Source organism: Pipistrellus kuhlii, unplaced genomic scaffold, assembly GCF_014108245.1.
Source record: "Pipistrellus kuhlii isolate mPipKuh1 unplaced genomic scaffold, mPipKuh1.p scaffold_m20_p_3, whole genome shotgun sequence".
Classification (NCBI taxonomy): domain Eukaryota; kingdom Metazoa; phylum Chordata; class Mammalia; order Chiroptera; family Vespertilionidae; genus Pipistrellus; species Pipistrellus kuhlii.
The window spans coordinates 104,202,227-104,218,226 of record NW_023425529.1 but is presented as its reverse complement, the minus strand read 5'-3'; the positions used below and the strand labels follow the sequence as shown (position 1 = coordinate 104,218,226).

The 16,000-nt window shown below is 40.4% G+C and overlaps 1 protein-coding gene across 1 annotated transcript in view; it reads left to right on the top strand.

Moving 5' to 3' along the window:
• The window catches only part of SUCLA2 (succinate-CoA ligase ADP-forming subunit beta), a 46,269-nt gene that overhangs the window by 19,773 nt on the left and 10,496 nt on the right, over window positions 1–16,000 (top strand). The window contains exons 5-8 of the mRNA XM_036456419.2: window positions 3,620–3,748; window positions 4,845–4,983; window positions 12,087–12,248; window positions 12,344–12,486. Of these exons, the coding sequence (XP_036312312.1) occupies window positions 3,620–3,748; window positions 4,845–4,983; window positions 12,087–12,248; window positions 12,344–12,486 (573 nt within the window). The remainder of the gene's footprint in view (window positions 1–3,619; window positions 3,749–4,844; window positions 4,984–12,086; window positions 12,249–12,343; window positions 12,487–16,000) is intronic.

The following is a 16,000-nucleotide window of genomic DNA, read 5'->3' as shown; positions in this document are numbered from 1 at the left end:
TCGCCGGCTCCGGGTTCCCAGGCGGCCATGGAGTGGGGACTTGCCGGCCTCTGGGCAGCTGGGGTGGGGAGCAGGGACTTGTTGGCTCCCTGACAGCTGGGAGTGAAGACAGGGGCCTATTCTTGCATGAATATTGTGCAGCGGGCCTCTAGTAAGTATATAATAAGTTCTTTGGTTTACTTCTTCTCATTGCCCCATCCTCACATCAACATATGTCAATTTGTTCCATGCCTCCAAGCTTCGTGTCTTACATTGTTAGTCAATTCATTTTGTTCATTAGATTTCACAAATAAGTGAGATAATGAGATATTTGTCTTTCTCAGACTGACTTATTGTACTTAGCATAATACTCTCCAGGTCCATCCATGTTATCTCAAAGGGTAAGAGATCCCTCTTTTTTACCGCTGCATAGTATTTCATCGTGTGAATGAACCATAGCATTTTTATCCACTAATCTACTAGTGGGCACTTGGACTGTTTCCAAATCTTAGCTATTGTAAATAACTCTGCTATGAACATAAGGATGCATTCATTTTTTCTAATTGGTATTTTGGAATTTTTAGAAGATATTCCCAGAAATGGGATCAATGGGTAAAATGGAAGATCCATTTTTAAATTTTTGAGGAAACTCCATATTGTTTTCCATACTAACTTCAGCAGTCTGCATTCCTACCAGCAGTGAGCTAGTGTTCCCTTTTCCACATCCTTGCCAGGACTTGTTGTTTGTTGATTATTTATTTTTCATTTTTTTAAAATAAGGTATTATATGTGTACATATCTTACCATTGCTCCCCCGCACCCCACTCCCATACATGCCCTCACCCCCCAGAGTTTTGCGTCCATTGGTTATGCTTATATGCATGCACACAAGTCTTTCAGTTGATCGCTTATCTCTCCCACCTCTCCGTAACCTTCCCACTGTAATTTGACATTCTGTTTAATGCTTTACTGTGTCTGTATCTATCTTTTTGTTCAGCAGCAGCTGTGGATATTCAGGCCTCTGACAAGATCTATTTTTCCTTTCAAGATGGCGAGTTTTCCCCATCCGAGCCTGTAGCTCCAGGAGGGGACCGAGCCGCCATGGGGGCTGCCCTGTCGGGGAACCCTGTCCAGCAGACCCCACCTTCTCCTGGAGTTGAGCTGCCCCTTAGCTTGCTAACAAACACTCCCAGTGTGACACTCATCTGTTTTTTCTTTCTGCTCCGGGACAAGGCTCAGAACACGTTTGTCTATTCTGTTGCCATTTTCTCTGCTCATTTGTTGATTTTTTTATGATGGCTATTCTGACAGGTGTTATAAATCGTAATGTAAATATCTGTGTTTTCCGATGGTCTTAGGTGACCCTGCTAGCGGTTCTAAACCTGTGGGTTACGGCATTAGAAAGGTTGAGAACCACTGCTCTAGACTAAAATGCATCAAATGCAGTTTCTGCTCAGAGTTCATTCCTTCTTCCTTTTGAAGTCTCCTATCCAACATCTGCTGTCTGTGTCCATTGTTCAAATGTCAATGTCCTCTTGTTGCCCTAGCACTTCCTGAGGTCATGTTCTCTTCTCTGCACCAGAGGGAAACCTTTGGAGAATACTCTATGATAATTATTAATTAGAGGCCCAGTATATGAAATTCATGTTGGGAGGGTTTCTCAGCTCGACTTACACCCTCTCCAATCTGGGATCCGGCCTCAACTGGCAGTTGGACGTCCCTCTCGCAATCCAGGATCTCTGGTTCCTAACTGCTCGCCTGCCTGCCCTAACCAGTCTGCCTGCCTGATCCCCCTAACTTCCCTCACCAGCTTTGAGGGGCTAAGTGATGATGCAGGTGTGTCTTGCCTACTGTGGCCCACGCGTGTGCACACATGCACATGCACGCAAGGCGTTTCTCCATTGAGTGATGAAAGGGGAAGGACACAAAGGCCTTTCCTGCCCACTCCCACTCCTTGAGAGGCTCTCCATCTGTTCCCCTCCTGAATTTGCAGGTGATGGGCATGCTTGCACAGGCCCTGGCTTGTCCTGGGCAGGGGGTCGGCAGCATTCTGCTCAGGATGTGAGCCCCTATCCAGGTGGGACCGGGCAGATGAATGATTGGCCTGCTGGAGAAAGCTGCAGTGGCTTCCCTGTGGTGTGAGGGTCGTCTGTGCACTCTCTGTTGTTGCGCCAGGGCCCTTCCTTCGTAGTCTTGGGCCTACAACTTGTCGATTTGCATGGCTGATCCTCCTGGATGTCACTGCTGATACGCACAACCCCCAGTTGTCATCTGCCGACTCTGCCCCAAGAACCAGCCTTCTGCCATGTGGGTGTTGCTCCTCGGGGTTGGTGGCGTCCCTGGGCAGAGTGCTCTCGGATGGGCACAGTGTTGCAGGGGTGTTTGTTGGGCACGTGCACCAGGAGAAAAAGAGGGCTCTGGTGCTGGGAACAGGGAAGCAGGGAAGTGAGCCTCACGCAAGTCCCCCTGCTACGCACAGCCTCCAGCTGGTCTGTCAATAAGCAAATTGGTTGTTACTCTGACACCGTAACAGACAATTTGCATGTTACCTCTTAATTATATAGACTAGAGGCCTGGTGCATGAAATTCATGTGTGTGGGGGGGGTACCTCAGCCCACCCTGCATCCTCTCCAATCTGGGACTCCTCAAGGGATGTCGACTGCCCTCTCACAGTCCAGGACTGCTGGTTCCCAACTGCTCACCTGCCTGCCTACCTGCCTGATTGCCCCTAACTGCTTCTGCCTGCCAACCTGATCGATACCTAACTGCTCCCTAACTGCTCCCCTACCAGCCCGATTGCCCTAATTTCTCTCCTTTGCCAGCTGGGTTACCCCTAACTTCCCTCCCCTGCCATCCTAGTTGCCTCTAACTGCCCTCCCTTGCCAGCCTGGTAGCTCCCTGTCCTTGAACTGTTTCTCTCTTTTTTTTCTCCCTGCCCTCCCCTGCAGGCCTGGTCCCTCCCAACTGCCCTCTGTTGGTGTGGGTCCCCCCCAACTGCCCTCTCCGTTGGCCATCTTGTGGCGACCATCTTGTGTCCTCATGGGGGCAGCCATCTTTGACGACGTTGGGGGGCAGCCATATTGTGTGTTGGAGTAACGGTCAATTTGCATATTATTTTATTGGGTAGGATTATGCTTTGATTGGTTGGTTTTTCTGCCATTTGGTCTATTTGCATATTACCCTTTTATTATATAGGATGATAATAGCCTGAGATATTCTTTAAGGTAGGTAGTTTTCTATTTTACTGACTTATAAGCCTGGAACTTATAAAATCTGGAACTTTAGTTTATTAGACTTATTCATTATGATTTTTCAGAAAATGCATAGGTTCTATTTCACATATAAATGTTCATATTAACTTGTTATAAATTTTGTATATATTTTTAATCTTTTTCCCTCATAGAGAATTATTTTCTTTCTCTTCCTTTTTATTTCTTTTCTATAATTTCAGTTGAACATTTATTATTAAGGGGCATTGTGCAGGAGATATTAGGATAAATTCTCACAGAAATTTAAAAATAGGAACGGGGAGTAATAGATGCATAAGCCTCAGAGTGTGCACATAGAGGTTTTAAAGTTTTATTGACCGATTCAATAAAAATAAAAATCTTGATGTTTTAGCTATTTCCTCCTCTCCTAGGGTCCTGTATTAATAGGAAGTTCTCAAGGTGGTGTCAACATTGAAGATGTTGCTGCAGAGTCTCCTGAAGCCATAGTTAAAGAACCTATTGATATTGTAGAAGGCATCAAAAAGGAGCAAGCTGTCCGGGTGTGTTGCATTCCATTTCTAGCTTTTGGTTAAGTAATTATAATCCTTGAAGAAAGAAAATCAACTTTGTACAAGAGAAATGATTAACAATTTTTTTTTTAATGTTTTAAGTGTCAAGGCATATTAATACCTTGTTTGAAATGGAAACTTTAAGAAGTATCTACAATATTTTTCTTTATATCCTCTATAAATATTTCAATATGTATCTTCAAAAGATAATTGCCATAACTAGTAGAACTAACAGGAAGTCCTTAATATCATTACTACTTATCCTATCATTCAAATTCCCTAATTATCTCTTTTTTTTCTTTTTCTTTTCCACTTTGAGTGAGGATCCATATAAGGTCCTTCATTGTATTGGTTAATGTTTTTTCATAGGTTCTCATCTAATTTATAGGTTTCTTTTCCCTCACTCTGCCGTCTTTTTTCTTTTGTTGTGTAAACTAATGTGGATATCACATCCCTTTGGTGGCCTTAAACTGTTCCTCTCTTTTTTTTTTTTTTTTATATATTTTATTGATTTTTTATAGAGAGGAAGGGAGAGAGATAGAAAGGTAGAAACATCGATGAGAGAGAAACATCGACCAGCTGCCTCTTGCACACCCCCTACCCGGGGATGTGCCCCCAACCAAGGTACATGCCCTTGACCGGAATCGAACCTGGGACCTTTCAGTCCGCAGACCGACGCTCTACCACTGAGCCAAACCGGCTTTGGCTGTTCCTCTCTTTTTTACCCCCCTGAAAATTGGAATGGTAGGGATACTATCTTATATAAACAAAATAGATTAGTGGTTTTACTTTTATGGACACTTTTAAGAATCTGATGAAAGTTATAGACTTTCTCTGTGTACATACATACATGATAATTCTGTTTACAATTTCACTAGTTTTCTGTACTGTTTTTGTGTACTGCTTCCACCTGCCTTATGATTTTGGATAAAAACTTTTTAACCATTTATTAATAGCTGCTACTTCAGTGATTAATGTTTGACTTCATATGATTTGTGCTTATTTAAATAAGTTTTTTATCTATAGTAATTTAATATTGATTGGATGTATGTGGCATTCCTGTAATAAAGAGACAAATTGCTTTCAGCTTGCACAGAAGATGGGATTTCCATCTAATGTTGTGGATTCTGCAGCAGAAAACATGGTCAAGCTTTACAACCTTTTTCTGAAATTTGATGCAACCATGGTAGAAATAAATCCTATGGTAGAGGATTCAGATGGAGCTGGTAAAGTATCTTGTTTTATCAAACATTGATTACATATTTATCCACCTATTGTGTGCTTTACTAAGGAAGTTGAACTCATAAGGAAGTGAACTCATTCCTGTATAGAGCTTATTTTATAATATTTATCTATCTATCTATCTATCTATCTATCTATCTATCTATTTATTTATTCTAACCTGAGGTTATGTTTTCTATTGATTTCTAGAGAGTGGAAGAGAGAGAGGAAGAGAGGGAAAGAGAAAAACATTGATGTGAAAGAGGCAACATCAATTGGTTGCCTCCCACCTGAGCCCTTACTGGGGCTAGTGAATCTGCAAACCACCTTTGACTGGGAATCGAACCCATGACCCTTCAATCTGTGGACCGATGCCCTAACCAATGAGGCATACAGGCCAGGGCATATATAATAATTTTTTATAATATTTAGGTACACACAGAGGGCTTAAAACTGAATTGTCCAGTTTGGTGGCCACCAGTATATTTGGGAATAAAATTAATTAAAATGATATAAAAATTAAAATATTTCTTGGTCACACTATTCAGATTTCGAGTGATCAGTAGCCACATGGTTACCATAATAGTACACATATAGAACATTTTTATCATTGCACAAAGTTCTTTGGGCAATGTTGTTTGTTGTATACAGTGTGGTAGTAAACAAGTAGTAGAAACTCTGGAGGAGTAACCATCTTATTCTTAACAAATTTTAGATTTTGAGACATCATAGATCTTTATTTTTAGCCACTAGAGAAGTAAATTAGCTTTTCACTTTGATGCTTTTACATGTGTTTAAAAGGTAAATCAGATTCTGAATTATGCCTTCCATGTATAGTTGTGTTGTGTTTTGTTTTTTAATTGCCTTTCCATCTTTATTATCAACCACAATAATTTGTTGGTTATATTTGACATCTAATGAAATCATATATACTTGTGTGTGTGTTTTTTAATTATGTAGCTTTATTCTAGTCTCAGTTTTGGTTGATATTTTATATTGAGTGCTTCTGTTGCTATGATTTATTTTATTTTGTTTTAGGTCTTTTTGGACATTTTCAGTTTTAAGCATTTGTAGGTTATCTTTCGTCTTTGTACTTCTTATTAGCTATATTCTTTATGACAGAAATCAAGTTTTTTAGTTAGTCATTTATATGGTTGTATAAAGAAGAATGAGTAAATTATCTTATGATAGTAGAGGTTGTTTATAAAACTAAAACTAAGTAAATTTTTAAGGTGAAGGCTGAAGCACATTTTTAAAATGACACATTCAATGAAGGAGAATTACCTGTATAAAACACCTATTTCTTGAATTATGTTCTTCATTATATTAATTAATGACATTGAAAGCAAGACTCTTGAATTCTTTGTAGTTGTGAAATCCTACAGCTATAGTCTATTGCTAAGGGAATGCTTTTGTTCTCTTAATTTAGTAACTTTTTTGTATTCAATTTTCTTTGTATACATTTTTTTATGTTTTTAAGCAGTTTTTACCCCCTAAAGGCCCTGAATATGTGTTATAGAAAATTTCCAAAGTGCTAGGAAATACAGGTTAGAAAAAATAACTTATTATCCAGCACCCTTTTAATACTTTACATAGCTGGTTCTGCTCAGTGGATAGAGCTGGTTCTGCTCAGTGGATAGAGCGTCAACCTATGGACTGAAGGGTTCTGGGTTTGATTCCAGTCAAGAGCACATGCCCAGGCTATGGGTTCGACCCCCAGTAGGGGGCATACAGGAGGCAGCCAATCAATGATTCTCTCATCATTGATGTTTCCATCTCTCTCTTCCTCTGAAATCAATAAAAATATATTAAATATTTTATATAAATTATTATAATCTTTTTTGTAACTGGAATAATAGACTATTCAAATTATATCTTTCCCTTTTAAACTTAAAAGTATTATAATAGGTTTTTTTCATGTAAAATATTTTTCAAAGATAGAGTTTTTAAGGACCTTTATTTATATATAAATCTTTAATAGAAATTATTATCTTTCATGTATATACTTAGAATTAGATATTTTGGGTTGAAGAGTAATAATATTTTTAACATCTTTTGATTATTGAATCAGAATAACATTTTGCAATGTATTTTGCCAGATTGTTGTTCTAACATACCATGTTCATTGCATTGCCTGCCTGTGCCAAAAGTGAGTGTTTCATTAGGTTTAATCTCTGTCAAACTGATAATCAGGAAATAGTGTTTCATAATATTTTCAGTTTTTTATTACTAATGATATTAAGAATTTTTAATTTTGGCAGGCATGCTTTCCTTGGTAGATGCTAGACTCTTAACTGGCATTTGTTATGAATATTTCCCCAAGTTTTTGTTCAATTTGGTTTGCTTTTTTGGACATACTGAAGCTTTCTGTTTTTCATTTAGTCAGGTCTTGATTTAACTTCCATTGCTTCTATACTGGGAGGTGTGTTTTTTCTTATACTTTTCTCTTTAAAAATTTTTAATACATTTTTATTAATTTCAGAGAGGAGGGAAGAGGGAGAGATAGATAGAAACATCAATGATGAGAATCATTGATTGGTTACCTCCTGCATGCCCCCCAAAATCTGGGCAAATGTCCTTGACCAGAATCGAACCCAGGACCTTTCTGTCCACAGGCCGATGCTCTATCCACTGTGCCAAGCCGGCTGGGGCTTCTTATACTTTTCAAAGATCAACTTTGAGGGGCTTCCAGTCAAGATGGCAGAATAGAAAAACACTGTGCTCATCTCCTCCCACAACCACATGAAAATTATAACTAAACTATAGAACAACCATCATTGAGAACTGCCTGAAGTCTCGCTGGACAGAAGTCCTATAATTAAGGATATACAAAAGAAGTCGTATCAACTGGTGGGAGGGAAATAAATTTAATGGGCTGGTCCCATACTCATTTATGGCAGATTCAGCTTGGGAGGGATATCTCAGTTGTCAAGGTCTCCCCTTTTGGGAAGAGAAGTCCCCATAACTTTTGTCGGTGAAAACCAGTGGAGATTGTGGCTCCCGTTGTCCCATGCATTCCTCGTAAGGTAACCATGGTTGGATGCAATCCTTCTGGACTCCAGTGCTAGTGATGCAGCTGGAAAGGCATCAGAGACTTTCAGGAGAAATTGAATTGACTGGTTTCAGGGTGAGGGCTGGAGGAGCAGTTTTCTCCAGACAGAAATGCTATCAGAAGCCATTTTTTCCTATTTTGAGCCTCCCACAACCCAACCTGCATGCTCAGGCAGGCACCATATCTGAGTTTCCATCAACCTTGCTAACACAATTACTCCACCCTAGTGATTCTCTGAAGCCTCACCTCACTAGCTTGCTGGCCCACCCAAATCACTTCAAGTACCTTTTTCCTTCAAAGTACCTTGTCTAGTCTCATGTTGTGGACTTTCCTAAAATCTCTCAAAGGTTTACAGATGCCAAACCAGCATCTGACCTCAGTATGCCCCAATACCTCCTGCTAAGCAGCCCCAAGCCCAGCACTAGTGCCAGCCAGCCTCAGTTTGCAACTTAGCCACTCCAGGCACCTCTTAAGTCCAGCACAAGTGGCAGCCATCTGCAAATCACTTTGTAGCTCATACCAAATGGCTCAGAGTGGGCACAGGCAGCATTTGATCTTGGCCTGCACCAGAGTCAAGAGGTCCCAGAACTAACATACATGATTGCCAGCTTAAATCTCACCAGAGCATTACCCACTGCCTCCACAAATGACACAACCAAAGGGCAGTCTCAGCTGGTACCAAAGCTCCTTAGGGTCAACCCCTGCAAAACAGCACCTTCATCATAATCTCTGCCAGTCCTCACAGCCAGTCAACCAGAGGGTCGAGCCTCTTATTGACATTTGGCATTGACATTTGAACAGCATTCAAGGCTCAACTACAACAGGAAGACACATATGACCCACGCAAGGGACATACCTAGAGCACCTGGTTCAGGTAACCACTGGGCCCAATTGACACCTGCTACGTAAGGCCATTGTACCAAGACTGGAAAACATAGCAGCTCTACCTAATAGAAACAAACACAGGAGGCAGCCAAAATGGGACAGAAATGTCCCAGGTGGAAGAACAGGACAAAATTCCAGAAAAAATAACTAAACAAAATGGAGACAATCTGCCAGATGCAGAGTTCTAAGCTCTGGTTATAAGGATACTCAGTGATCTCAGTGAGAACTTCAGCAAAGAGATAGAAAACATAAAAATGGAAATAGGAAAGACGAAAAATAACTAGGCAGAAATGAAGAATACAATAACTAAAATGAAGAATATATTAGAGTGAATCAATTGTAGATTACATGAAGCTATAGATTGAATGGACAATTTGGGAGCAGAAACGCCCAATCAGAATAGCAAAAGACAAAGAATTTTTAAAAATAGGGCTAGTTTAAGGGACCTCTGGGACAACATCAAGCATAACAACATTCATAGAGGTACAGAAGGAAAAGAGAGAGCACAAAGGATTGAAAGCCTATTTGTAGAAATAATGATGGAAAAATCCCCCTTACCTGGTGAAGTCAATAGATATCTAAGTCCAGGAAGTACAGAGAGTCCCACACAAAGTAAGTCCAAAGAGGTCCACACCAAGAGTCAACATAATTAAAATGCCAAAGGTTAAAGACAAAGAGCACTCCTAAAAGCAGCAAGAGAAAAGTAGTTATCTATCAGGGAGTTCCCAATATGACAGCTGATTTTAGAAACTAGGCAGGCCAGAACGGATTGGCATGATATATTCAAAAGTGATGAATAGCAAGGACCTAAAACAAGATTGTTCTACCCAGCAAAGCTGCCATCTAGAACCGAAGGACAGATAAAGAGCTTCACAGACAAACAGCTGAAGTTCATTATCCCAAACCAGTAGTACAAGAAATGTTTTAAAGGGATTTCTTTAAGAAAAAGAAGGGAGAGGCATTAAAAATGTGAATATTAAAATGGCAATAACTGCCTATCAGCAAATGGATTAAATATTTCAATAAAAAAAATAGGGTGGCCAAATGGATAAGCAAATAAGACACTTACATACTGCCTAAAATACTTTCAATCAAAAGATAATCATAGAATAAATGTGTCAACTGGAGAAACCAAGATGGCAACATAGGGTAGACACCCTAATGCAGCCTTACCAGAACAAATTTGAATTTAGAACTGGAAAGCAGTGGAAACATTGCCCTGAAGCGCCGGACGCTGAGAGGAGGCTCTACCATCTGGGAAGGAGAGAAAAGGCACGCTGAACCTCAGGAGCTGTGAACTGTGTGCGCGAAAAGGTGGCCGCCAGACTTCTCTACTGGCTTGCTTGTGGAGCGCGGAGAGGGCAGGCCGAGTTCGCTGCTGGCTTACTCCCTGCGTGCAGAGAGGGTGGACAGCTATTGCGCGGCTGGCTTTCTTGTTCAGGAGGAAAACAGAACCACCCTATTGTTCTGATAGACGGCCCCAGACAGGGAGAGGCCAGACTGTCAGGCAGTGGGCAGAGATCTCTCGGAGGCGTGTGAAGCCAGTGGCCATTACTGCGGGACTCAGAAACCAGACCCTCATAGGGAGGGGCTGACCAAAACTTGTCTGAACCACCCCGAGACTCCGCCCCATCCAAGCTGAGCACAGAAGCCCTTCCAGTGGCTGGCTTTCTCACTCACCGTGAATAGGACTCTCCTAGGGAGGGACAGACAGGAATCCAAAGCTTGTCTGCGCCTATACCAAAGAGGTGAGCGCGCCTGCAACCAATCTTGCCGGATTCACCAAAGCTTGGCTGTGCCACCCGAGACTCTGCCCCATCCAAGCAGAATACAGAAACCCTCCTAGCTGAGACTCTTCAGATCCTCATAGCCAACTGGCTTGGAGATCAACGCTTCCCAGTGATACCAACAACAAGCAAGGCTTAACAACAAGACTGCACACAGCCCACAAAGGGCTACACCAAGACTGTCCACTTCAGGTATTCAGCATCTCCAAGGAGGAAGCCTGTTATTCTGTGTTTTGGTTTTTAATACTTATAAGAGGATATTCCTTCACTGCTTTTTAGAGAGAGTGGGCTGGAGGGAGAAGGAAAGGGAGAGGCAGAGGACCTGCTCGAGGCAAGGGCAGGCCCTCACTGGCAGTCCAGCCTCTGCATGTGAGCTGTAGAGTAAACAACCTTTCTGACCTTCATTGGATAAGCTGCCCAGTTTTTTCAGCTTCTGTTGTGCAGGAACTGCGAACTGCAAAGAGGGTGTTATAATTAGTTGGATTGGAGCAAAGAATGGGGTAGAATACTGAAAGATGAAGTTTGAGAGGTGACTTTCATATGAGTCGTTTTGTAGAGCACTAGAGGTTTAAAGCCTTATTAGAATGGATTAAAGAAAGGAAGGCAGAAGAAAAATTTGATATAATGAATTTAATCACAGGGTTGGGAGATAATAAAATTTTGAACTTTGTGGGGCACATATGGTCACAGTTGCTGCTGCTTTTCTTCTTGTTCTTCTTCCTTTGTTCTTTCCCCTTTATTCTTCCCAACCTATTAAAAATGTAAAACCCATTAATAGTTCACAGGACATAAAAAAAATAGGCAGAGGCTGAATCCGGCCCTTGGCCAGTTTCCTGATCCCTAGTTTAAACAGACAACTCTCCTCATGAATTTTCCAGTATAGAAAGAGAAGAATAAGGGGAATATAATGGTTAAAATACTTTTTATTTAGTTGGAGGAAAGAACAGCATTTTTTTATTTTGCAAGTCGGTTTGATTTAGCCAATAGAAAAGGGGAGGATTTATAATGTAGGAAAAACAGAGTTACTGGAGCAATGTGATTGAGTGGGTGAGGGAATGGAATTGAGGGTCCAAGTGAAAGGTTTAGCTATGAACATCAATAATTTAAAAAATATTTAAATGTTTTTCAGCGATCCCTCTCCCCCCTTCATTATCTGTTGCCTAGGAGAGATTTAGAATTAGTAACAGGTAGCACTTCAGTTTCAATTCCCAAATTCTCTTTTTCAAGAAACAGTTTGAATTAATTGTGAGCATAAATTGAAATACTTTCAATAAAGTAACAAAATGTCTTTTTCCCCTAAAATGAAGAATGTTTGATTATTAGTTTGCTGTATCTATTTTGAAATTAAGATCATTTTCTTTTTTCTTTTTTTTCTTCTTCAAAGTGCTGTGTATGGATGCGAAGATCAATTTTGATTCTAATTCAGCTTATCGCCAGAAGAAAATCTTTGATCTCCAGGACTGGACTCAGGAAGATGAAAGGGACAAAGATGCAGCTAAGGCAGATATCAACTACATTGGCCTAGATGGGAATATAGGCTGTCTAGGTACCATGTGTTTTTATGTTAGAGTTGGATTGGCTAAGCTTACTTTATTTTCTTTGTGTTTGTTACTTATACAAATCATTTTCCTCCCTTGATAGTAAACGGTGCTGGTTTGGCTATGGCTACAATGGATATAATAAAACTTCATGGAGGGACTCCAGCCAACTTTCTAGATGTTGGTGGTGGTGCCACAGTCCATCAAGTAACAGAAGCATTTAAGCTTATCACTTCAGATAAAAAGGTAAGGGCAGGGCTTATGTTTTAGAATTTGAATGGTGAGAAGTAACTTGATTAATTAGCAGATGTTATTATTACACTACGTGAGCATTAAAATTTTAAAGTCTTCCATTGTTTGAAAACAATGCAATAACAATTAACTACAAAAAGATAGTTTCCCATTATGATTTAGAAAACAAGATGAAATGCTAGATTATATTAGATAATATTTTAAATGGTAGTGATCTGATATAGGAGCACATGACTATGGAAAATATTATGAAGATGTTAGTTGACCACAGAAGCCCAAAAATCTGGTAAGTCTGTAAAGTTAAAAAGATGAAAATAAAAAATATTTTTTAATTTTATCCAGAGATAACTTTTGTTGCTATTGATTTGATCTGTTTTCTTTAAGACTTTTTATTTATTTTTTTAAATATATTTTATTGATTTTTTACAAAGAGGAAGAAAGAAGGATAGAGAGTTAGAAACATCGATGAGAAAGAATCATCTATCAGCTGCCTCTTGCACACCCCTACTGGGGATGTGCCCGCAACCAAGGTACGTGCCCTTGACCGGAATCGAACCCGGGACCCTTCAATCCCCAAGCCTACGCTCTATCCGTTGAGCCAAACCGGTTTCGGCTCTTTAAGACTTTTTAATGATTTCACATACACACACTCACACATACTGCTTAAGATACTAAAGGCCTTATGAAAATTTGTGCAAGAGTAGGCCTTTTTTCCCCTAGTTGCCATACAGACTTCCCTCTGGCACCCAGGACCTGAGCTGGCTTCCCTCTGGCCCTGGCTTTGTCAGGAAGGAGGTCTGGAATGATGTTGGTCTAATTAGCATATTACCTTTTTATTAATATAGATAACTTACATAGTTCAGCCATTCATGTATATGTCTTTTAATGTACATATTTTGAGTCTTTTATTTTTGCTGACATTATGAGTACTTTTTTGCATTTACTAATGTACTCTTCTAAAACAGCTTTACTTTTAATGTTTGCATATCTGTCATATGCAGATATGCCATAATGTAGACTTGTGAATTTATTGTCAGTATACAAGGGATGTGAAGCATCATTATCCAAAAGACATACAGATTATCAGTCACCAGATATTTTTTAAGCAGTATATCTACTATGTGACCAATGTGGGTTTTAAGGCTTATGGAAAAATAAGATAATGGCCTCCCTGGAACTAATCTTACTGAATTAAGACTGAATTCCTCATTACTAGGGATCATATCTTACTTATTGTTGCCTCTGGCAGTGGTTGGCATAATGCACAGTACATGGATAGGTCATTAATAAATACTTATTATTTTAAAAAAATATATTTTATTGATTTTGTACAGAGAAGAAGGGAGAGAGAGAGAGAGAGTTAGAAACATCTATGGGAGAGAGTCATCGGTCAGCTGCCTCTTGCACATCCCCTACTGGGGATATGCCCGCAACCAAGGTACATGCCCTTGACCGGAATCGAACCCGGGACCCTTCAGTCCCCAAGCCAACGCTCTATCCATTGAGCCAAACCCATTTCGGCAATAAATACTTATTATTGATGATGTTGACAGAGTACATTTTTGTTGTGTTAGACTCCAGAATTGTTTGAAAAATTATTTTACTGTTCTTTCACTTTGAGCTTATAGACTTATTTGCCATCTTCAATTTTATAAAAAGAATTAAACTAAAATGAGACACAAACTGCTTTTCCTTGTTGAATAACATTTTTTAAAAAGAAAAACAAATTTTATTGGAACTATATTTATATAGCTTTTTTTGGCATAAATTCTAAAAAAGTGGAGTAATTAACTGCTGAGTCTTTTTGAAGGTGAACTGGAATTTTTGTTATATTTTTAAGCATGGCTTTTAGGGCCTAGTATAAGAATGGATAGATGCATATGAAGAATTCCAATGTTAGGGACTGACATTAAGAGCATTGGAGTTGGAAACAGGCCCATAGTCCAGGGAGACAATTTGGATAGCATTGAAGTAGCTGTATACATATTATATCTCTATGGACACTGTGCTTGGATTTGGGAATACATGGTCCCTACCCTCAAGGCATTTATAGTCTGACTGATACTGAATGTGTTCTGTGGGAGAATACAAGACAGTACTGGGGAGAATCACAGTGGTGTTCACTGAATGGATGATACCTTGAGCTATCTCTAGAATTGAATAAGTTATTTAAAGGCATGAAGTTTAGAGACAACCACTATGTTCATGGAATAAGATGCTTAGGTATAAGAATAACATTTTGGGGGGCATATGATGAGATAATGTTGAGTCCATATTGTGAAACCCCCTGTACCTATAGTTAAGGAGTTTGGAATTGAACCCCTCTACTCTAGTGTGTGTGTGTGTGTGTGTGTGTGTGTGTGTGTGTTCCTTATCTTTTTATTTTCTAAAAAGGATAACTTTGCTAGTAGATTGTGAAATGTAGAGTACAGAGGCACTGGTAGGTTAGATCAATTTGGTTGTTTTCCTCATTGATAAAAAAAAGAGGTTCTGGCAAAGGTAGAGTCAATAAGAATAAAGCAAAGATATTTAGAGGCATTTCTGAGATATAATCATTAAATTTATTTCACTTTTTTGGGGGGTAGCTGGGGGATGGCATGGAGAGAGCTTAGTTAGATTAACCAACCAGGGATTGGGCTTTTGGCAGGAGAGAATCATCGGGTGGTGATGATGCCCTTTGTGCCATTAGTGGCAAAATGGGGAAATATGTATTTCTGAATGTGTTAATTTTGCACTGTGGGGATTATATCTAGTTGATGGTTATAAAGATATATTTCCTCTAATTGTTAGATATATATTTGAGAGTCCTTAGTATATTGAAAAAAGTTGAAGTGTTAGGAGTTGGTGAGATGATTCAAATGAGTGAGATGAGGAAACCAAGAATGGAACCTAGCTCTTTTCCTATCCCTCTCCTCTGTGTTGAAGGATTGAATAAAGCAGGAGATAAAATCTATATATATAAAACCCTAATATGCAAATAAACCGAACGGTGGAACAACTGGTCGCTATAATGTGTGCTGACCACTGGGGGTGCATGTGGAACATGGCAGGTGCTGGCCGCAGCAGGATGGTGGAGCAGGTCAGTGGGGGCACTAGACCAAGGCAGGGTGCTGGTCGCTGTCATCGGGGAGAGTGTCTGGTGGTCACTGAACATTCTTTGTTCCCATGTACTGCGGTCCCGCCCAGCTCTCGCACCTGCTGCTGGCACCAGTCCTGCTCACACCCACTGCCAGCCCCCATTGTTTGTCGACCTCAGCGGGTGCGAGTGGCAGCTGCCAGCCCCGATCATCCCTGAGGGTTTCTCTACCCCCCCCCCTACTCCCGAGGGGCAATTGGGGCAGCAGTTGCCACTCGAATTCGCTGTCGGCACTGGCCCCAATAGCTCTGCATCGTCAGCGGGTGCGAGTGGGGCTGACGCTGTCAGCACATGGGAATGGGGACAACGGGAGCGGGGCTGCCAGCAGAGAGGGGACCACAGCAGCAGGAGCTGGGCAAGGGTGTGGAGGAT